General features: G+C 45.0%; 1 protein-coding gene across 7 annotated transcripts in view; it reads left to right on the top strand.

Moving 5' to 3' along the window:
- ABCC5 (ATP binding cassette subfamily C member 5) overlaps positions 1-21,625 on the top strand; it is a 73,586-nt gene extending 51,961 nt beyond the window's left edge. For 5 of the 7 annotated variants that reach the window (XM_073359170.1, XM_073359172.1, XM_073359168.1 and 2 more), the window contains exons 17-30: positions 1,026-1,128; positions 2,083-2,267; positions 5,527-5,673; positions 6,105-6,234; positions 7,069-7,222; positions 7,358-7,486; positions 8,149-8,335; positions 9,094-9,183; positions 13,370-13,559; positions 14,425-14,584; positions 15,441-15,519; positions 16,395-16,508; positions 18,278-18,442; positions 20,029-21,625. In XM_073359170.1, the coding sequence (XP_073215271.1) occupies positions 1,026-1,128; positions 2,083-2,267; positions 5,527-5,673; positions 6,105-6,234; positions 7,069-7,222; positions 7,358-7,486; positions 8,149-8,335; positions 9,094-9,183; positions 13,370-13,559; positions 14,425-14,584; positions 15,441-15,519; positions 16,395-16,508; positions 18,278-18,442; positions 20,029-20,130 (1,935 nt within the window). In that variant the 3' untranslated portion in view covers positions 20,131-21,625. Of the gene's footprint in view, positions 1-1,025; positions 1,129-2,082; positions 2,268-5,526; positions 5,674-6,104; positions 6,235-7,068; positions 7,223-7,357; positions 7,487-8,148; positions 8,336-9,093; positions 9,184-13,369; positions 13,560-14,424; positions 14,585-15,440; positions 15,520-16,394; positions 16,509-18,277; positions 18,443-20,028 lie in introns of those variants that run through there. The other 2 variants (XM_073359173.1, XM_073359174.1) reach the window with 2 other exon arrangements.
- Positions 21,626-22,689: the final 1,064 nt, after the last annotated feature.

Here is a 22,689-nt window from a genome sequence, read left to right as displayed (position 1 = left end):
TTCTCAGTGCTGTGACGAGTGTGGTGCTGTCATTTTTAAATTAAAGCAATCCTGGTTAATATGAGATTCTCCAACCTGCTTACTTGGCTGGCCTCCATTACCTCTCCATAAGCACGAGCGCATGGAATGGGCAGTGGATTTGTAGTCCGTATGGAATTGGAAGAAAGGGCTCAATGGAGATAGATATTCTCTCTGGTTTGACAAGTGTGAATGATCTCTTTTTAGCATAAAGCCTGGGAAGATGGTCCTGAAGACGTATAAGGGTTTCAGTGGGGTTAGCCTGAAAATTGAAATATACATTCTGTTCGCAGATTGTAACTTCCTTATTTGGGAGAATGACCCAGGTTTAGAACAGTAACTCTGTGTGTGCTTCTCAGAGGTTGTGCGTTCAGTGTCTGGGGATGTAAGGCTCTCACTTTGCTCTGTAATGCCTGCTTAGGCTGTCTTGGGAGCAACACTGTATCTGGAAGAGACTATCAGCTCCTATGTACCTTCTTGGAAGGGAGCTTGGGGAGGTTTCTGAGAAAGATGTCTTGATTAGACTGTAGACTCTCTTTGAAAGAGGGATTGTATCCTCCCATGTGCATTGGCAGCACCTAGCACAGTGGGACTCTCATCCTGATTGGGGGGCCTTTGGACATTACCACAGTACAAACAGATAACAGCACAGGACAATAGGAGGGGAGAACTTACTCTGTCTGTGGTTGTCAGTCAGTCTTAGTGAAATCATGTATAGTGGACAAGCATTCTTTCCAGTGAGTGTCCTGTCTGGGTATGTACACTAAGCTACTGGAACTCAATATCTGTCTGAAAAAATAGATGACTCTCGTACTGTAGTTCTCAACCTGTGGCCCAGTCAGGACACAGCTGTGGCCCATGTGACCTCCTCAGGGCCATATAGGTAATATATGTACTGTGTGGATGCACCCTACTTAACCCCGAGAGAGCTGCAGACACAGCCCACAGTGGTAAATAGGTTAAGAACAAGTGCTTTAGTATGTTTCAGTGTAGCTTGTTTTCTACAGATTAATGTAAAGAAGAGCACAAGCAGTTCGTTAAAAAAAAACCAGGATAAAAGCGCCAAAGCCGGGTCTGTGAAGAAGGAGAAAGTGGTGAAGAAGGAGGAAGGTAACCGTGGAATCAGATTTCTGACTTTTTTATCATAGCATACATTGGTGACCCTGAAATGTTCACTTTTTGAAGCTCAAAAGTTCTGAAAGCTGCCCTGCATCTTGGTCACTTGTCTTGCCGATAGCACATAGTACCCGTGTATTGGACGACCAGTGACCATCCATTAGAAATACGAGATGGTCTGTTCAGCACTATTCCAGTTTAAATAAGTTGGCACAGTCAGCTGTAATCAGCAAGTGACATGTTGCTGGCTTTAGCTATCAGCATCCCTACCTCCCACACTTCTCTTCCCTGCTGTTGCAAGAGGGGCATTTGTGTTTACCTACTGGCATGCTTAATTCTGGGGAGGAAGCAGCATCTGGGCATAAAGAATGGAAAGCTCTGATCTTCCCCATCAGCGTCTTTTTTGTTAACAATAAACTGGTGAGGATCAAAAGATGCTGATTTTGGCACCAGTCTCATGTTGTTTGAGCCCTCACATACTTTCCAGGCTGTTCATGACTCTGCCATTGAAATGTCTTCTGTGGCTTTCTTCTATTGCTTGAATCTTTGAGTTCTGTGTGCAAAGTAACAACTAGGCTCTCAGAACTACTCTGTACAGCAGTGGTCCCCAAACTTTTTCTGTTGTGCCCCTCTTACCCATAATGGAATCTGTCCATGCCCCTCCAGAAGCTGGGGCCGGGAGCTGAGGCCGAGTCCATGGCTGGAAGCGGAGCTGTGGCTGGGGGGGCAGGGCTGGAGCAGAGTCGCAGCTGGGGGCAGAGTGGAACATTCCTTTGCACCCCCTAGGAGGGCACACCCCAGAGTTTGGGGACCACTGCTGTACAGCGAGTGTTTCTCCTATGGGTCTATGGTGATACAATCCCTTATATGTGAAGTAAACAACTTTTTAAAGTCTTATGAAGCAACTCTTCTCCCCTCACCCTTTTTTTGTCCCATTGTATTTCGTAGGCCAGTTGATGCAGTTGGAAGAGAAGGGCAAAGGCTCTGTCCCCTGGTCTGTTTATGGCACCTATATCCAGGCAGCTGGAGGCCCCGTTGCATTCCTGATCATCATGGCACTCTTTGTGCTGAATGTGGGCAGCATGGCGTTCAGCAACTGGTGGCTGAGTTACTGGATCAAGCAAGGCAGCGGGGTAAGAGAAATCGGAACTTCTAACTCTCTCTAATAGGCGGGGGGGATTACCTTCCTAGGATTGCTTGGGGTAGTCTAGGACAAATCTAACTCTACTTCATAAAGGAAGATAGTTAGGAGGGCTCTTCGGGAGATGATCTCATCTGAAAGAAGCTAGCCCCCGAGCCTTACAGAAATCTATGGGGGGAAAAGAAAATAGTCAGCAGCTCATGCAGTCTGGTGTTGGCCCCTTCTTCCTCGGCTCTGTCGACGTAAGGAATGGGAGCAGAGCAGTGCAGTGGGGGGTGGCTACTTTACAGTATTCAAGCAACAAGTGCGATAGCTAATTTTGTCCATTGCTTTGCTGTCACTGTGACCTGGACATCTGGTGGGATAACACTTTTATATTGTCAAAGGAGATGACTGTTAAGTAAAATGAGTATTGGGAATAGTTTGGGAGATGGGGATGACAACCTAGGATGGTGCAGCATTTTCTCCATTGGCGGGGCTTAGGTTGAGAGTGGATACATTTAAAGATCTGAAGGTCATTTATGACAGAGAAGAACCTTATTAAGTGAAATAACCTGGTGTGCGTGTGTGTGTGTTAGCAAAAAGCCCGGTTGGTGAAACTAGACTGGCATTTAAAGAGGTGGTGGAGAGGCAGCTTGTGTGAATTATATAAAATTCATCCCTGGTATACTGGTAATCCTCATTGGAGTTCCAGCCTGGATGTCCAAACTAGTGGGAATAAATGACCAGTTGTTCTAAACTAGCTGCAAGAAAAAAAAAACCCTGCACTTTTCTTTTTTTAATAAGAAGCAACTGAGGGAAGGTAAAGTATGTATTCACATGACTAGGCGCAGTGGAGCACAACGAGCGAGGGTTGTTAAAGTAAACAATGGGGTGCTTAACTACGATGGAGGACAGAAAAATGAGAGGATCAGAAATAAACAGGAAAAAGCCTACGTCAATCAATCAATAAATAAATAATATTAACAGTAAACAAATGCAAACTTCTGGGGGGAAAAATGACTGGCTAAATAATACTAATAGCTAATTACGTTAAATTGGACAATTTACTGCATTCTGTTTTAAAATTAGCCATTTGCACATACCAAAAAGACCCCGAAACAACAACACGCACACTCCCTACTGTTTAAAACAAAATAAACAACCGACCAAAACTGAAGTACACCTTTATTCCCTAGCCGCTAGAGCCCATATTTCCATTCCATCAGACCAAAAGCCAATCAAATGCATATACTCTGAAAATTCAAAACATAGGTAAAGCTGTTTTGTTGGCGGAGGGGATCACTCTTCCTGTTACTGTTGTTCACCTCCATGAACCAAAGTCTTTGTTCAAGTAACAAAAGCAGTTTGGCTTTTAACTAAATGAACTGGCAATTAACACAAAAAAAGCACAAAATAAATAAAGCACTGCCAAATGGAGGTTGGGGGAGGGAGAGACGGGACAACTGTGTGTGCGTATGTGAGAGGGTGTGTGTTGCGTGCTGTCCCTTTAGCCTGAGCGCTTGTTCAGTATAGCAACAGCTGCAGCTCCCACTCCTGAGCCAGAGCCACCAGCACAGATAGGCTCCCAGTCCCCCCTCTCCAGCTCAGCAGAGACCCCCTTGGGCATGGCCACCTTGAGCATGGCAGTGGGTGAGCTCCCCAAGCGCCCCACCAGTCATGGATCAGGTTCCCAAAGAAGGGGCGACTGTCACAGTGGGAGCTGCGTGCCCAGTTCTGGGGAGGGGTGGCTCAGGCAAATTTTGGGGTGCCTATGACCCCCACAGGCTCCCCCCACCCTCCCTGCAGCACTGCCCCTTTATACAGTGACAGGAATGCTTTGCTACTAAGGGACAATAACTTTGTATTTGAGGAGAGTATTAACAGCCCGCTCCTGATGCATGTGCCTGTGTAGTAATGACTAAAAATAGGAGCCTGAAATTATTGAGCAAGTATCTGGCAAAGATGAAGGTCAGTAAAACATCAAGTACCATATGTGAACAAGACTAGATTAGGGCTCATATAGTCAAATCGTTAACCATTATTTTTAGGGCGACTTTGATACTGCAGAAGTACCCAGGAGCTGGAAAACAGCAACTGTTGTCCCAATGTGATTAGTTTGCAAAATGAAATGTGGGTCTAAAGTAAAATTCATGGTGATTGGGGGTTTATATGTGTAACAGGAGTATTCAGCATTATAACAGTTAATACAAACAAGGAGTTTTGGAGGAATAAAAACCTCATGCTTCAGGGTTTAAGAAAGTCCCTTAACTACTAGGGATTAGGGTGAGTCCTTCAAGGGGTGAGTGTGGGGCATAGATTATTTCACATTTCCCTACTGTAGGGTTCTTGCTCCTTTTTGGGAAGAATCTGTTTGCTGTTCAGTGTTGAAGACAGGATACTGGACTATATGAACTAAGTATCTCTGGACTTTTCAGGAAGTTCCTAGACAAAATTTCACATGAAACCTTAAATACCCCAAATACAGCTAGAGAGATTATTTCAGGAGACTAAAGAACTAATGCAAAAGAGGGTTGGAATTAGTGTGTGTATTTCATGGACGTTTGAAGAGTGGTTTTTATTTTAATCAGTATGCTCTAGTATTGTATTAATGACTGAGATAAGGCTAGAACGTGTAAAGTTGTTTCATTTACTGACGATAATAAAATGGGGGGATGGAGCTACAAATTGAAATGCCGTGTGCCTAAACATACACTGGTGCACTTGGGTGGAAATAACACCCAAGAAACCTATCGTTAAATGCCACGGAATTAGTTAAGAGTAGAGAGAGAGATCTGGGTGTATTGATAGACCTAATTTATAGATTAAATACTCAGTCCAGAGTGCAGCTGCAGTAAAGATTAAAGGGACATTGGCTTAAATCAAAAGGGGTGGATCATCTTGTGTTCATACAGTGCCTTGCATAAAGGAGCACTGATCCTGACTGGGGCACAGCTGGAATGGGTTTGTAGGTGGGTACATAGGCAGACGGTGGCTATGTAACTGAGTCAGTTAAAAAGATCTTCGCTTTCTACTCGAGCTTCCCTTTTAGGGTGGGTGTGAGAGGATTTGGATTTCTCTGCTACTCCAGATTGGCCAGGTTCTTTTTTCCATGGAAATTTTTTTTTAAAAAAAGAAGCCTATTTAAAAAAAAAAAAGAAAGTTTTAAAATACTTAAGAAAGAGAGTCATCAAATTGCCCCAGCCACAGTGAGCCTCTGGCCTGCTCTTGTCTTCTACAACCATGTAACTGGGATCTTGGATTTCACACAGAACACCACCGTGATGTTGGGAAATGAAACTGTTGTGAGCAACAGTATGAAAGATAACCCTCACATGCGCTACTATGCCGGCATCTATGCGCTCTCTATGGGAGTCATGTTGATTCTGAAAGCTGTTCGTGGGGTTGTCTTTGTCAAGGTACGCACCAAGGCCAATTGTGTTTCCCTCCCTCTCTTTCTGCATGGCTGGGGCCTTTGGCATTCTGATTCTCTCCTCTTGGTATTATTGTGAGGAGGCTGCCTTCAGCTCCCAAGAAGGACTTCCTGAATTTGGGCCAGCCCAAGCATGAGTTGGGTTGACTGCAACCTTCTATCACCTGGGGCTACTACCTTCTTCACTGTTAAAACCTCTTTTGGATTATTATCTTCCTTCCAACGCATAGCAGCACAGACTCTGTAGCTGCCTTCAAGACTGCAAGAGCAGAGATTTGCTTTTGGGTCGTGGCTGATGCGAGGTTCGGCCCCTTGGTCACAGTAAGCCAGTTCAGTTGTTTGGCGGTGGGCGTGATGTGAATGACAGCATAGCCAGACATCCCTACACAACCCCAGTAACCTTTGCTGTGTTACCAGGGAACACTTAGAGCTTCCTCCAGGCTCCATGATGAGCTCTTCCGACGAATTCTTCGCAGCCCCATGAAGTTCTTTGACACTACACCCACTGGGCGGATTCTCAACAGATTCTCCAAAGATATGGATGAAGGTGTGTCCCTCTCTGTCCTCTGTAACACATCACAGTCTGCATTCAGACCTTCCAGTTAACTCACTTGTGCATGCCAGTCACTGGCTGCAGAGATGAAGATTAGAAGCCTTTGGTGCACGTGGCATATTTGAAATAGACAAATCAGTAATTGGGCCATGCCAGGGTTAGGCTATAGGCTGTCTCCTGTGAATGGAAAAGCCCCAAATCAGACCAACCCAAAAAGAAATATAGCAAACCAATTTCATATCTAAATCCAATGCATATGGACACCCACCAGTCAGTGCTGGGGTACTGCTAGTAACTAGCCCACAGGTTTACTAGGATAAAATTGATTTTATTGCATGTTTTTTTTGTTATGTGTTCATCCCCAAAATAAAAGTAATATTCATTTCTCTGTGCACTAGAAGCTCTTAAATTGTTTTGGAAGGAAGGAGACTGGCAGGCTTTGAAGGCTCAGCCATGCCCTGTGTAGTAAGGTTGGTCCTGGGGACTCCAGTCCAGTCCTGATGCTCGTGGTTGCTACCAGACCTGCCACCTTATTGTTCCCATCCAAACCACCTTGATGCCTTTTTTTATGGCAAGTTAAGAGCAAAGAGTTTAATGGCCAATGCTGCAGCAGTGACCTTACCGGTGGGGTGGGAACGGGAGGAGCAATTACAAAGATCACTAGCATTGTAGAAGACAAAAACACTCATTAAAGAGCAAGGCTTTATACCTAAATTAGTCTTGGAAACCAGTATCCTGGACTTCGTAGAAGCTGGACTGAATTGCTTTATTTAGGTTATTTGGCTCCCTGTTTCCAAGACCTCCCTCTTTCTCTCCCATCTTTTCCAGTTGATGTCCGTTTGCCATTTCAAGCTGAAATGTTCATTCAGAATGTCATCCTGGTGTTCTTCTGTGCCGGGGTGATCGCTGGGGTCTTCCCATGGTTTATGGTGGCAGTGGTGCCCCTCACCGTCCTCTTCACAATCCTGCATGTTGTATCTAGGTAAGCTCACCAGTCGCTTTAATGGGTCAGAGCCTCTCTATCTTAAATTAATTGGGCAATGTATTCTTCAGGCTGGTGTAGTGTAGTATGGATGGTTGTGTGCGTCCATCAGAGTTGCTCCTTCCTCTCTTCCAGAGTCTTTATTCGTGAGCTGAAGCGCCAGGACAACATCACGCAGTCTCCGTTTCTGTCTCATATTACGTCTAGTATACAGGGTCTCTCCACAATCCACGCCTACAACAAAAGGCAGGAATTCCTGCACAGGTCAGTACAGCACTCCGCCTGGAGTTCGTTAGCATGGGATAGGACTTGCATGAACCACTGTTTCAGGACCTGAAAAACTGGCAGCTGATCTTGTGAGCCCTTCAAAACCATCTTCCATTAATTGCATTTCCTTGGTTACACAGAGCTGGAACTACAAATCCGATGCTAATATCTGTTTTAATCATCTAGTCTCATTAAATCCTATCAATGTGCTGTAATATCTCTTGAAATAGTACTTGTACGCTCAGTGTTCTGTGGCACTGTAGCTTTTATGGGATTAGTAGCTTGTAGCTATTGGGTTTCTCCTGGAAGATGCTGCTCGGTTTATGTGGGGAAAGGAGTTGCTATAATGTTAGTGAATGCTGAGGCATCCCTTGTGGTTTGCTGTTGTTTATGTTGGCTTGTTCTTGGCTTGAGAACCACAAAGATCAGCAGATCCCTTATGTGATTTAGGGGCCAGAGGATAAAAGGATTTGCGAATCCCCTACCCCTAGGCCTGGTTTGGAGTGTGTTCTGCATGACAGGCAACAACCAGGATTAGTCCATCCAGATGAGTTCTGATATTAGTCTCGTGCAGCAGTATTAGAAGTGTCATAGTTAAATACAAAGCTTCAAAGTGGTGCAACTGCCCCTCTAGAAATCTCTCCCTTACCTGCTTCCAGGTACCAAGAGCTGCTGGATGACAATCAAGCACCATTTTACTTGTTCAGCTGTGCAATGCGCTGGCTGGCCATACGACTAGATGTTATCAGCATCGCCCTCATCACAACCACCGGCCTGATGATTGTCTTAATGCATGGCCAGATTCCTCCTGCATACTCTGGGCTCGCCATCTCTTATGCTGTGCAGGTGAGGTGCTGTCCACATCTGTCTTCTAGAATCTGTCTGAATCTCTAACCATGGTGCATCTTGGTGTAGGTAACAATAATGTCTTACTGAAAAGTTTTTGCTTAATGCAGTGTTGTGGGAGAGGGCAGAGAGACTGATGCTTCTGTTGATAATGGAGCAATAGTGATCAAGGATTAGGGCCTTTCCAAGTGATTAGGGACAGGCTGGGAGGGGAGTCATGCTTGAGATTGTTGCTGTTGGTGGCTGAATTTCTCTCTTTTAATGTTAGAGTGGAAGCTGTTTTGGGCACTTGATAGAATATTTGCACATTTTTCTTTCCTGGATATTTCTAGAGAAGTAACACGCACGTTAGCCAATCTGATGGCTTGATGAGGTGTGTTACTGTGACCTTTAGTTTATGGTAGTGCTTAGAATACATAGAGGTTAGTTCCATTGTATGCCCCCTTCTTTTTATGCCCCCTTCTTGTAATAAGGTGAAACTACAAAATGAAGAGCTTAATATTATGCAATGTTGTAGCCATGTTAGTGCCAGGATATTAGAGAGATGAGGTAGGTGAGGTAATAAAGAATTACTGATGGGGACTGTAAGCCTTCTAAAATTAACGATTAAGCTACCACAAGTGAGGTTATTTTGCATCAAGGCATCCAAGTTCTGTGGGGTATTGATTATGAAAAGCTCTTAGACATGTTAAGAATGAACAAATCCAGTAGAATTCTGCGAAATGAATGGTTCAGTTCCTGTCTCTTCCCCCTCCCAGTTAACAGGGTTATTCCAGTTCACAGTCAGACTGGCCTCAGAAACAGAGGCTCGCTTCACCTCAGTGGAGAGGATTGATCACTATATCAAGGTAAGGCATCAGTTCACCTTCTCACTCTCTTGTGCAATTCTTTGTTGCTGTTCATGCTCTTGACATGAGCGGAAGGAGAGCTGGCCTGTATCTGCATTGGAACCTGCTTTAGAATAGGAAATAAGGCACTGCTCCTGCAAACATGCATGTGCTTAAAATTGACTTCACCGGGGGCTAGTGCTGCACTTAGTTAAACACATGCTTAGTGTTTTCAGGACTGGGGCCTAAGAATTCATTTGCTTGGTGAATAAATTTACAGGGCTTCTGCCCGGTTGCAGTGAAGCGTAATTACACTCTGAATGTTTGCAAGGAGTCCTGCAGCAAGAAGGAAGGAAATGTGGGGGTGAGAAGGGCTCACTGCAGGAAATCCATCCAATATTTTAGGGCAGCTGCATAATACCCACTCTCTGGCATGTTTGCGTCACTTCAGGGTCTGAAAGGTTTACTTTATTAGTGGCTCTTTTAAGACTTGACTCTACTTGCTCGGCGTTTAAAGTCACTGTGTCCCCATTGAGTCACTCTTGTTTTCCACACAGCTGTCTGCTGTAAAATATATTTTGAAAATTGTGGAATCCTTTCCAGAATTGAAGTTGGCAGCTGAGAACCTTAAGACAGCTGAGAGGGGGAGATGGACGGGGATGAGTCAGGACAGCGACTAAACAACATGCTGTCCTTGTACAGATGTGCAACTTGCCATGCTAAATGTATAGCAAGTTACTGTTGCTCAAGGTAGCAGTAAATCCTGCTCCACACCTTTTCCTACACTACAGTGGGCTCTCTGTGTTGGTACTGTGGGAAGAGAGGGGTCCCGGAGAAGCTTGTACAGTGGGTCTGATATGTGGGTTTGCAGACTAGCCTCTTTTTCAGGTCCACAGACACAGGAGTCGCAGAGTGCAGCTCCCCTTGTGCCGTTTGAGGAGTTGGTCAGCAATCTCAAACAATCGCCATAGACATGTATCCTCTGGAAACTCCAGGCCTTTAAGCAGTCCATATGTGGGATAGTTTATCCTGTTCTATTCTAGAGACTGCATGTGCAGGGGAAAGAAACATTAGTTTAATTTTGTAGCTACACAAAGAAACAAAAGGAAACTAGCAATCTTGTGCAGCCATCCGAGGTGACTCTTTCTACCTGCAGAAGCTGAGGGAACCATCCCAGGTATTTCTGTACCTTCCCCCTGTGAATGGCCAAGTGTAGCTCTCACTGAGCGGTGCTGTTTTTGTCATGGCCATGTCTTCAGGGACAAAACCCAGGCCTTTCATAGGGTTTTGTAAAGTCATTGTTTTTGTCACCCTGGACGGCTTGCTACTGAGCAAGACAACTCTATGATTTCCTACCCTGTTGGCTGTCTGAATGGTCATTGTATCATGAACTTGTTTAAAACTGTTTTGATTGCAATATAAAGCATATTTGACTTTTGTTGTCATTTCCCATCACAGTTTTTGCTGTGTGCTAGCCGTGGCTTTCTGTATCTTTGACCATAGCAAACAAAGAGCCTCAGTTCTCCATCTTGGGGATGGCATGGGTATCTGTGTGCTAGAAAATAAGCTGCCAGCAGCTTCTGTGCCCCATGAAACCCTAGGCTTGGCATCTTTTCAATGTGGCTGTTCAGATTTCTTTTACTAGCACCTAGTTCAAGGAAATACAGTACTACGGTCATTGAGCAGCACCCCTTTTGAACACCAGTAGATCTACTGTGTCCACTAGCCAAATCTCTGCTTTCTAGCAAGAAGATGCTCTTGGAAGAAATTGGGGAAAGTGGCAATTACTCACATTTTGAAACGTACCAAAGAGAAATGTGCCATCACATGGATTGCATCTGATTCTTAATTTTTGTTTTCTATGGAATGTGATGTTTATAACTACTTAGCAAGGGCTCTGACAGGGTGCCAAGTGTAGCAACAAAAGGAAAGGGCAAGGAGCCAGCCCGGTGGGTTGGCAGATGAAGTTTGAGGGGAACTACTCGTTGAATTTCATGTTTTATCCACCTTGTAAATGCAGATCACGCTTGACCCATGTGCAAAACTAATACGTGACCCTGGCACAGCAAATGTGGGTGAATCAGCATTTCTATGGCACTATGTAGCATTGCCGTAAAATTGTGATTTGAAGATAGTTGCTGTGTCCCATTGCTGTGTCCCACAGCCATAAAATCTCCCTGCAGGCTCCCAAGAACTTCATGGTTTCTGTCTATAAACAGTATCTAGCTCTTAGCATTTTCCATCCGCACTTTTTACAAAAATAAAGCTTGAATTAAAAATAAAATGTCCCATTTTACAGATGGGAAACTGAGGCAAGAGGAGGGGGAAGTGACTTGCCCAAGGTAACCCAGCAAACCAATAGCAGAACCAGAAGCTGGGAATGGGTGATCGGGATTGGGTCACCTGATGATTACCTGTTCTGTTCATTCCCTCTGAAGCATCTGGCATTGGCCACTGTCGGAAGACAGAAAAGGAGTACTTGTGGCACCTTAGAGACTAACCAATTTATTTGAGCATAAGCTTTCGTGAGCTACAGCTCACTTCATCAGATGCAAACTGTGGAAACTGCAGAAGACATTATATACACAGAGACCATGAAACAATACCTCCTCCCACCCCACTCTCCTGCTGGTAATAGCTTATCTAAAGTGATCACTCTCCTTACAATGTGTATGATGATCAAGTTGGGCCATTTTCAGCACAAATCCAGGTTTTCTCACCCCCCCCCCCCCACAAGCTCACTCTCCTGCTGGTAATAGCCCATCCAAAGTGACCACTCTCTTTACAACTACAGTACCCACCTGCAGAAGTGAAGAAACAGATTGATAGAGCCAGAAGAGTTCCCAGAAGTCACCTACTACAGGACAGGCCTAACAAAGAAAATAACAGAACGCCACTAGCCGTCACCTTCAGCCCCCAACTAAAACCCCTCCAACGCATTATTAAGGATCTACAACCTATCCTGAAGGATGACCCAACACTCTCAAATCTTGGGAGACAGGCCAGTCCTTGCCTACAGACAGCCCCCCAACCTGAAGCAAATACTCACCAGCGACCACATACCACACAACAGAACCACTAACCCAGGAACCTATCCTTGCAACAAAGCCCGTTGCCAACTGTGCCCACATATCTAGTCAGGGGACACCATCACAGGGCCTAGTAACATCAGCCACACTATCAGAGGCTCGTTCACCTGCACATCCACCAATGTGATATATGCCATCATGTGCCAGCAATGCCCCTCTGCCATGTACATTGGTCAAACTGGATAGTCTCTATGTAAAAGAATAAATGGACGCAAATCAGATGGCAAGAATTATAACATTCATAAACCAGTCGGAGAACGCTTCAAATCCAGACTCCAGCGAGGAACTGCTGAATTGGAATTCATTTGCAAATTGGATACTATTAATTTAGGCTTAAATAGAGACTGGGAGTGGCTAAGTCATTATGCAAGGTAGCCTATTTCCCCTTGTTTTTTCCTACCCCCCCCCCCCCAGACTTTCTGGTTAAACTTGGATTTATGCTGGAAATGGCCCACCTTGATTATCATACACATTGTAAGGAGAGTGGTCAGTTTGGATGAGCTATTACCAGCAGGAGAGTGGGGTGGGAGGAGGTATTGTTTCATGGTCTCTGTGTATATAATGTCTTCTGCAGTTTCCACAGTATGCATCCGATGAAGTGAGCTGTAGCTCACGAAAGCTTATGCTCAAATAAATTGGTTAGTCTCTAAGGTGCCACAAGTACTCCTTTTCTTTTTGTGAATACAGACTAACACGGCTGTTACTCTGAAACCTGTCGGAAGTATCCTGTCAGATACTGGACTAGATGGACCTTTGGCCTGACTGAGTGTCGCCATTCTTATGTTCTAACCAGGAATTGAACTCAGGTCTCTTGACTCCTAATCTGGTGCCTTTGCCACTAGGCAACATTGCCTTCCTCAAATGCTCATTAAGGTGGCATTTAAAGCAGCATGTGGGGCTGACCCTGTAGTGGGGAAATGCAGAGCACCATTCAAGGGACCTGGGATCAGTTTTGGGGGCACAGCTTCCCTCCCCAGCTTAGCAGTGAGAAAAGAAGGGGAAAAATCTACAATACAAAGAAACCAACTCCCGTAAAGAACTGCAGTAAACGATTTGCCATGTTGATGCATTTTGCTGACTGGAAACTAGACTTTTCGGTCTTGTTTTTGTTTTTAAAGACCCTTTCTCTGGAGGCTCCAGCTCGAATTAAGAATAAAGCTCCCCCTCTGGACTGGCCCCAAGAAGGCGAAGTTGTCTTTGAAAACGCAGAGATGCGGTACCGAGAGAATCTCCCACTGGTGCTTAAGAAAGTGTCCTTTACCATTAAACCCAAGGAAAAGATTGGCATCGTGGGGCGGACGGGGTCAGGTGAGAAGGAGCTTTGGGTGGAATTAAATAACTTTGCTGGCAGGCTTGACGATATAACTGGTTAGCTCTTATTGATGTGAAAGCCTCTGCACCACTGTGAAGATGCTTCCTTCAGGATCTGAGCTGAAGGCATTTGAATGGGATGCAAGATGTCCAGCTGGACAAGAACGGTTTACTTACCTTATGTAACTGGTTCTTCAGAATTGTTTGTGCAGATCCCATTCAAGGTGTGCCATGTGCCTTCTGTGTGGATCCCACTTGCACACCTTGAGTGGGATCCACACGGACGAAGACTTGAACAAAAAATAATCCCTCTTGAAGAGGGAAAACCCAGCTACGTTCTGGCCAACACAGTACTAATTAACCCCTCTTCTGTCATCTACGGCTGTTGCCCAGCATTGAGTAGCAACTATTTTTGTCTACTCAGCCAACATATAGCTATCCAACTCTTTCTTTCAATGGCCAAATTGTTCCCCTAAAATCTGCTTGTTGTGGTTTTGCTGGGAGGAGTTTGCATAGATATGGCAGCCACATTTGGCCCTAAATCTTCTTAAGAGGCCTGTAATGTGAAAGATGCTGTTCGTTTAAAACGGCAGTTGAGTAGGAAGATATCAAATGAATAGCTAAGTTTCAGTATTCTTGTTTCTAAATGAGGAATTGGTGTTTAGGATTTTAAAGATTTTGAAGCCCAGCCTGGATTAGACCCACCCAGAACTGTTTGGAGGCCACTTTGTATCAATATTTTGAAACACTTCTTTTAAACTGTCTCTGTCCCTACAGTACCAGCTATACGGAGCTGTTGCTCCCAAAAACCACTGGCTGACTTTTTTTTTTTTTTTTCCTTCCCCCCCGTCCATCCATGCAGGGAAGTCCTCACTTGGAATGGCACTCTTTCGTCTCGTTGAACTGTCTGGAGGCTGTATTAAAATCGATGGAGTGAAAATCAATGACATTGGTTTAGCAGATCTCCGCAGCAAACTCTCAATAATCCCTCAGGAGCCTGTGTTATTCAGTGGAACTGTGAGGTTAGTAAAACCATAGACAATGGAGATCGAAAAGTGCCATTAGATTGACATGAACCTTGAAAGATTATTTCTGTGGTGTATTGTTCAGTCTAATTTTAAATGTCCCAAGCAGTGGATCTCCCCCCAGAGCACTAACTAGAGTGACTCAATAGTGTAGCATCCAGCAGTTCATCTTGGCTGATTCTTTTGTGGCATACACATCCCTTCTCCTATGTTCATTTTCTCATTACATTTTGCACCATGTGTGGATAGCAGGAAAGTGAAACTGACTAAAATCCTGATCCTAGGAAACAGCAGAAGCTTCAGAAATCTGGGTGCCACGGAATTGCCATTTGCTGTTGTGTGTGGTACCTGGTGCGATATGCTGGTTTGGGAGCAGAAGCTGGGCCTTCTGGCACTGGCCTGCTCCTGCCATCGGTGTGTGTAGTGCAAGAGCCTAGGAGTGGTGGTCTAGTTAGAACGCTTCCAACCTTTCATTTTAGTATAACCGTTCTAACAGGCTTTTAAAACTATAACAAGCTTGTGACACAGAAGCAAGTGAAATCTGAGTTCAAGCTGGGTATTGGTAGAGACTCTGAGTTGGGCATGATCATTGCTTTGTGTTGTCTTACAGGTAGCCTCCCACTTTAAATCTCCCTTAGATTCTTGCTTTTTTGTGGGTTTTTTCCACCTTTTTAGTTTTTTTGGCCATTTTAACCGTGGTGTGCCAGGAGTGCCTGACTTCTGTGGTGTGAATTCTGTTGCTGCATTGGGTGGATACGAGCTGTCCATGCTGAGGGGTTAGAACTCCACAGTTTTGCCATTCAGTGTTGAACTGGTGAGAGATTCTTGTTATATTTTCTCCCTCCTCCTCTAGATCAAACCTGGATCCTTTCAACCAGTACAGTGAGGAGCAAATCTGGGATGCCTTGGAAAGGACTCACATGAAGGAGTGTGTAAGTATGATGCACAGTGGGAGAGAGGAGAAAGGGTATGGTTATGTTAGAGAGAGAGAGAGAGAGAAAGATCTTACCTGCGTATCCCACTAGTAGCCACTGCTGCTTTAAAGACTTGCAGGTAAAGTTCAGTCTGTCCTTGCAGTCTCTTCTGCTTATGGGAAAGGCTTGTGTCACTTTTCTGGTGATGTGATGAGGGTGTGTACACATATAGTGAACTCTAAATCTGCTGTGTGTGCTTGCTATCTGCCGCAAGTCTCATTGCCACTTCGCCTTCAGCTCTTTCCTTTTCCCACAGTGGATCGGTCACATGGCATTAGGCTGCCTATTTGGCTCTAGAATGTAGGAACTTGCACAGCACAGGGCTAGGTTCAGGGTTTGCTCTTGATGGGGGAGGATGTCAGGAGACAGGGTATTCATACTGATGTGACTTCTGAATACGCTGTAGGCTTTTATGAATGAGACTTGTTCACTTATTTTAAGCTAATGTCACTGCAAGGTTACCTCTTGAAATCATTTGGGTATTCTAGTCTAGCCCTACATGTCCAGAATTCTAGTGTAAATTCACAGTAGCATTATCAAATACATGAGGCATTTCAGACAGACTGACTAGATGTTCAAGCTATCAGACCTGCTTAGTTTAAACAGGTTCTAGTTCTGTAGGTTCTTTAGTACGACCTGTTTCTTCGGGAAGATGGAGGGAGTGGGAAGCACTTGGACGCCAGGGTGAGGGGCACGGGATGGATGGAACTTTTCTTAGCCCCGTGGTGGGATTGAATTTCCAGAGAAGCAGCAGTGCGACTTGTCCTGTTCACGTGGTGGTGGTGCAACATCTCAGTACAGTGGCTTCAATCTTCCCCCTGCTTTCCCTGCAGGTTGCTCAGCTGCCCATGAAACTGGAATCGGAAGTGATGGAAAATGGGGAAAACTTCTCTGTGGGGGAGAGACAGTTACTGTGCATAGCCAGAGCCTTGCTGCGTCGCTGTAAGGTGAGTGTCTGCGGGAGGGGAAATAGCTGGAGAGGTCACAGTCACTGCAGCATGAGAAGATGGCTCTGTGGGCCAAATTCATCCCTGTTCTAATTCCATTGATGTCAAGGGAGTTACACCAACAAGTAATGTGACCCACAGAGTATATGGGGTCAGGAGAGTGGGGAAGGCATTCCTTAGGCAGATGTTAGTTCTTCAGGACACCCTACGATTCATAGGTCTCCCAAATACTGTATCCAGAGATTTGTTGTTTAACAGCTAGAGTCTTAGGCTGTGCTTGTGGCTTTGTCCTGTTGCATGACAGCACTAGGTGCTGTCTCCCGCCCCCCGCCTTTGCTAGTGCTCGCCAAGATTGTTGCAGAGCTGATATTTTACATTGCTCCATTCATCCTGACAGTATCGAAGTATTTTCTTTTGGTGTAAGGATCACTTCCTCTTCCACTTAAATGTAACCCCTAGAAGTGGAACATGGGACCTATGCTGCCAAAAATTATCAAGGTTTTTGTTCCTTTAGGAGGGGAAACTGAATAATAATTTAAGTGAAGAAAGGATTTTAGGTAGCTCAGAATGGATGGACCCAAGTGGAACTTGACCAGGACTCAGGGTTAAACTGCCTTTTTCTTTTTAAAAAGTGGCTCTCATTGAGTTTTCTCATCCTCAGTTTTTATATCTCATCAAAAAATGGCACCTCCATCAGCACAGTGCCTCCCCACCCCCCCCTTCCCACCTTCACCCCATCACTCAGACCATCAGATTCATTGCAAGCTTGGAAGGACCTGTGGTCTCATCTAAGATCCCCACACGTCTCTCTGCAGTACCCTGGGTTTTTCTTGTATCACATGAAATACCAGCGATGCCCACCTAGCTTAGCCAATGAGATTTGATGAGCTGCCATTCCAGTAGTGTGGTTGTCTGGATCTGGAGAGAAAGAGGGTGTCCTTGTTTAACAGCGATCCCCTCCAGGTTACTAAGGAGCAATATTGACTAACTCTAGATGGGAGTGGCAACATGGAAGCTTGAGAGAGGGGGGTATTCTCAGAAGTCTGTAGAGGGGAATAGTGTCTCTGAATTGTAGTTCTGTGTATGAAAACTTCAAAGCGGAGACTAAAGAGAACAATAAATACTATGTGAGTTGCAGTGTTCAAGCTATTGTCACCTATCTATGGTAATGCGGGCATGGTCTTGAGCTAAGCAAGGGCTGGATGGTGGGAATCTCTTCCTTTCTCAGGCTAGCTGTATGATATAAGCTAGTGAGAGCTGCTACAAGGTAGACACCAGCATTAATGCTGTTAAAGGAGCCAGCAGTCCACAGCACAGTGCTTTTAGTCCTAGACAGCTGATTGATGATACAGACTTCCTAGCCTCCATTCATCTCCTTCTCTCTCCAAAAGCCTTCTCCTGAGAGTGCTGAAGGTGCTTGTTTCTTCAGGAATAGTTCACTGGTTAAAGCTCAAATCTGAGATTCAGGTGCGGAATATAAAACTGAATAAGGTTGCTGTCTGAGCCCTACGCGACGGCCCCATCTGTTATAGGGCCATGGGACAGGCGCTCGTAAAATGCTCCCAGCAAACAAGGCCCAGGGAGTGACTGCGTCCAAGGCAGTTGCACAAGATGCCCTTCTCAAGTGCAAGAGGCATTATTAGGATTATCAGTCACCCTTGTTGTCATGGCAGTCAGCAGAATTGTCTTCAGACCACGCTGTGTGCCTGTGTACTTGGGGGAAGTGGGTTAGCTAGAATGTAACAGCCTGCATTATGTGCCGTTTGCAGGTTTTGATACTAGATGAAGCAACAGCTGCGATGGACACGGAGACAGATGTACTGATTCAGGAGACTGTTCGGGAGGCATTTGCAGATTGCACTATGCTAACAATTGCTCACCGCCTGCACACTGTGCTGGGCTCTGATCGGATCATGGTGCTAACACAAGGGCAGGTAATTAGTAGCACTTTGCCTTTGTGGCTGGCATTCTTGTAGATTGCTTTGGCTCTAGGTATAGCCTGCTTGCTGGTGCTGCTTACATAGCCAGGCTGAGCTTGTCTCTCCATAGCATGGAAAGCCATGGTACTTGTGGCTGTATGTTCTTTCACCCCTGTGACAGTAGTTCTCTGTGTTGGAATAAGGGACTGCTCCATCATGATGAGATCAAAGGGGATGAATGTTCCTTCTCCCGCTTTTCCTTAAAAAACACCAAACCCATCTAGAAGCAGGTATGTAGGAGCAAGCTCATCACTTGGAAACTCCACAGACAGATTAATTCTAACCGGTATAAGAGCTGCCTGCATCTCGGTAGGGTTCAGTGCCATTTGCCCTGGCGCTGTTGTGCAGCCCTATGGTAATAATTGGCTGTGAGAGACATGCTTCAGATTTTCATATAGGGGCTCTATACAGTAAACTCCAAATGTGAAGAATATGGTGTGGTCCTAGAAGTCAGAGAAGGAAAGACCTGTTGGGTCCCACCAAGTCTGTCTGTCTCTGAGCCAGTGCAGGGTTGCTCACTATTGTACATTCCTAGTGTTTTGTCCAGTCTCATTTGAAATGTTCCCAGAGACGGGACATATGCACCCCCGGCCCCCAGGAGACTATTCCACAGCTGGATCAGTCTCATCTTAGGAAACTTTTTTTTCTTCCTAAAGTTTAGCCTACATTTTCTTAATTTTTCCCCATTCCTCCAAGTTACACCCCTGTCTAAGTAATTCCTATCCCTGCTTGATGTTTACACCCTTCAAATAGGCATAGACTGTTACCATGCCACCTATCATTGTCCTGCTGCTGGGCGTCAGAGTTCGCTCTTGCACTCTGGGCTGGTAGGGAGCTGGGAGAACTAATTCTCATTAAAACTCCAGCTGGCACGTGGAGCAGGAGCCATGTCTAGGTTTTTAAGACTAATTTGGTGAAGGCACCAAGAGGCATCTGTGCCCTCTGAATAATTATGCGCTCTTATTGTTGCCTTCATCCATTACTGGGTGCTCTTCATTCCTCTCTCTTTATCCTGTGCCGCTCATTTATGTCAGAACAATGCTCTTTGGGGAGGGACTCTGTCTTCCTGTGGGGTTGGATGCTAGGAAAAAAATAATAATGGAAACTCTTGACGGTGGTAAGAAAATGAAAGGGGGAAGGTAAAAGACGTTTCAGTCCTAACAGAATACAATCTAAAATCTTAAAGCAGATGCCATTAGTAGGCTAAAGCCAGATCTGCAAAGGGAGGCCTGGATAATGAACCAGGAGGCTGTCAGCTGTTGAAGTCTTTCTAGCATGTGGGCATCCATGGAATGATTTGAAAAAAGATGCTAAGCAAATAAGGGGTGCTCCAAACTTGGCATTATGCAGTCTGTCTGTGTGGCCTCAGGAGATGATGTGGGCAGGGAGTCGGATTGGGACCTGGAATATAGCTGCCCTGGGCATAGTCCCTTGCATTGAGTCCCCTGATGCATCACTATGATGTTAGCATACCCTCTGTTGTGGCAACCTGTTTAATGCTGAATTTCATTAATGAAAACTCCCCACCTTGTTTGTTTTAGGTAGTGGAATTCGACACTCCGCCTGCCCTTCTGTCCAATGAGAACTCGCGCTTCTATGCCATGTTTGCTGCTGCAGACAACAAGGTTGCGGTCAAGGGCTAAAATTCAGGATACAGTCACTTTAATTTGGAGGTTTCCAATCCCTGCCTGTGGCAGGCCTGCTCCTCATTGTCAAAGCAGATTATTGCCTTTTCATCTTTTTAATTTTTAGCACAATGTGTCAAACCGGAGACTTTTTAAAACCCTGTAAGATTTCTTCCTGTTTTTATTGTATTTATTCCATATTCATATTACTAAATTTTTTTGTTACTAAATGCACTCTACAAGTGGCTCAGGGAGCCATAGTTATAAATGTATCAGAGGCCTATAATGAAGCTTTATACATGTAGCTATATCTATACATAATTCTGTACATAGCCTATATTTACAGTGGAAATGTAAGCTGTTTATTTTATATTAAAATGAGCACTGTATTAATAACAGTGCATATTCTTTTCTATAATTTTTGTACAGGTTACGGTACTAGAGAGCTGGCTTTATCAGACTGTATCAGACACCATTTAGTCTCTTACAGCTGGTCTTTTCATAGTGCCGGATTTTTTGCGTGTCTGAATGGAAGTGAAGCTTTGCAGTAGTGTCCTTCAATGTCCCATCGTTGTCGTCCTGCACAAGGGGGAAGGGCTCTGTGGTGTAACTCTATTGCATCGTAACTATTGTTAAAGCTGTTTGGAGCATCACTAATGTTCATGGTGGCAGCTGCTTCCAATGATGCTTTCCCAGGGTAGCTTTTTTTATGATTTCCTGAGTGGTTCAGGGAGAAGACCACTTCTGGGTCACAGGAAAGTTCCACGATCACTGTGTCCTGGTGCAGTGATGGGAATGCAGCAGCTCTTCCTCGTGCAGTGTCCTGGGGCAATTCCCTCATGTATCAATGGAGTTTGGGTTTTGTTTCTATTAAAATAACCGAACTCCTGCTTTGCTGATCTAACTGGTGACTAGGATCTAAATGTTTATAGAACAACCTATAGTAAAACAATTGCTCTCTGAAGTTCAAATCCAAACCCTGGGTTGCTGGCACTAAAGTCTTTTCTTTCCTGAGCTGCTCCAGCTGAATCATTTATCCTGAAGCTGCTAATGCTCCTTACAGGTTGAGGTTGGTTCTTATAGGCATACATAACACTCACCCTTCGAGCTGTTCACTTACACTAACCTTATAATACATCAGCATTTCTCGTTTTGGTCTTGCACACATATTACCTTAACACTTAACACCCCAAAGTCTTCTGCAACTTTGAACAGGTTCCTGCTGATCAGGGTGTGACACTGGAAGGAAGTTATTTTCTTACTGTAAAGAGACCTACCTCAGGTTGCTGAGTCCTGTGTGGTACGTTACCATGATTACTGTACACCATCCCTGTTCTGTGGGCCCCGGGGCCCAGGTGGGTGCGGTCACTCCAGTTATAGCCGTGACTTATTGAATGCTCAGCATTGCATGTCTTTGTCAACTTGGACATTTTGTAGCCTTAGCATGTTTGCAAAATGTTTCGTCGAGGCAAAAATCTGAAAAAGTGAATAAAACTATTTTGGGTTTTGTAAACTCTTGTTGTGTGAAGCAGTTTCTTTGAGGCACACAAATCGCTGGCTGAGCAGCAAGGCCGTTGCGGCCGTTGGCAGAGCTCCACTGCTGAATAGTTCTCACCGTCGGTGCGGTTTTCGTGATGCATCAATCTGGAGCTGACTTTCCCTTTAAGACAGATCAGTTTCTTTAAGAGTACAGCAGATTATTTCCACGTTGCCCGGTACAGGATGCTACAAGTTTAAGTGCTGAGCAGGACAGGGAGCATGGGGGACCCCAGTCTCGCATTAATGAGATTCTGCCCTGTAGTAGGAGGGAGGCCTGAGAGGGGAGTGTAGAGCTTACTTAACCCCCCTATTAGCATAGACTGGATCATGTTTATGCCCATGTCTCCTTAAACACCCATCCTCTACCCACACCAACTCTTGTATTTCTGGTCATGTCACATACAGATTTGCAAGATCTAGGCCTGAATATAATAGCAAAGAACCTGGTGCTCGCAGCCCAGCCATCACTGCCACAGGGAAACCACAAAAGTAGAAAAGCTTTCTGGGTGTTGGAATGCAGATGAGTAGCACAGAAAGCATTGTTCGCTTCATGTTTCTTTGTATTTAATGATCTACTTCGACCACAAGTCGCAGATTCGTTAATGAAGAGTGGGTTGGAGCCTTTCACCCAAATCCATATTTTGGACAGTTCTTGAAAATCTGCTGTTTTGTCCCACCCTCAGCCGCAATGCAATTGCCAAGTTCAGATCACATCAATGAGCTAACACCAGGGCTCCTGCCTTCGGTTCCTAAGCAGAAAGAAAAATATGGAGCTCCAGGGAGAACTTGGCCAGAAGGTGCAGCTGGGCCCACCACAGGGCTGTGGAGGTTTCTCCAAGCTGCTGTCACCAACCCTGCTGCCCCTTGCTGAATAGATGTCTTCAACAAAAGGGGGAGTGGAATTTGGAGTCAGCATGGGTCAGAGTCAGGTTTCCTGTACACCATCCCTAGAGAGGTAGGCCTCAGGCTTTGAGGGATTTACTTACGTTTGGATCCAGCAAACCTCCCTCTTTCACCTACTTCTTTCCCCTACCACTG

This window comes from Lepidochelys kempii, chromosome 9 (genome assembly GCF_965140285.1).
Source record: "Lepidochelys kempii isolate rLepKem1 chromosome 9, rLepKem1.hap1, whole genome shotgun sequence".
Classification (NCBI taxonomy): Eukaryota; Metazoa; Chordata; order Testudines; family Cheloniidae; genus Lepidochelys; species Lepidochelys kempii.
The sequence above is the reverse complement of the archived record's forward strand: the minus strand, read 5'-3'. Positions and strand labels throughout refer to the sequence as shown.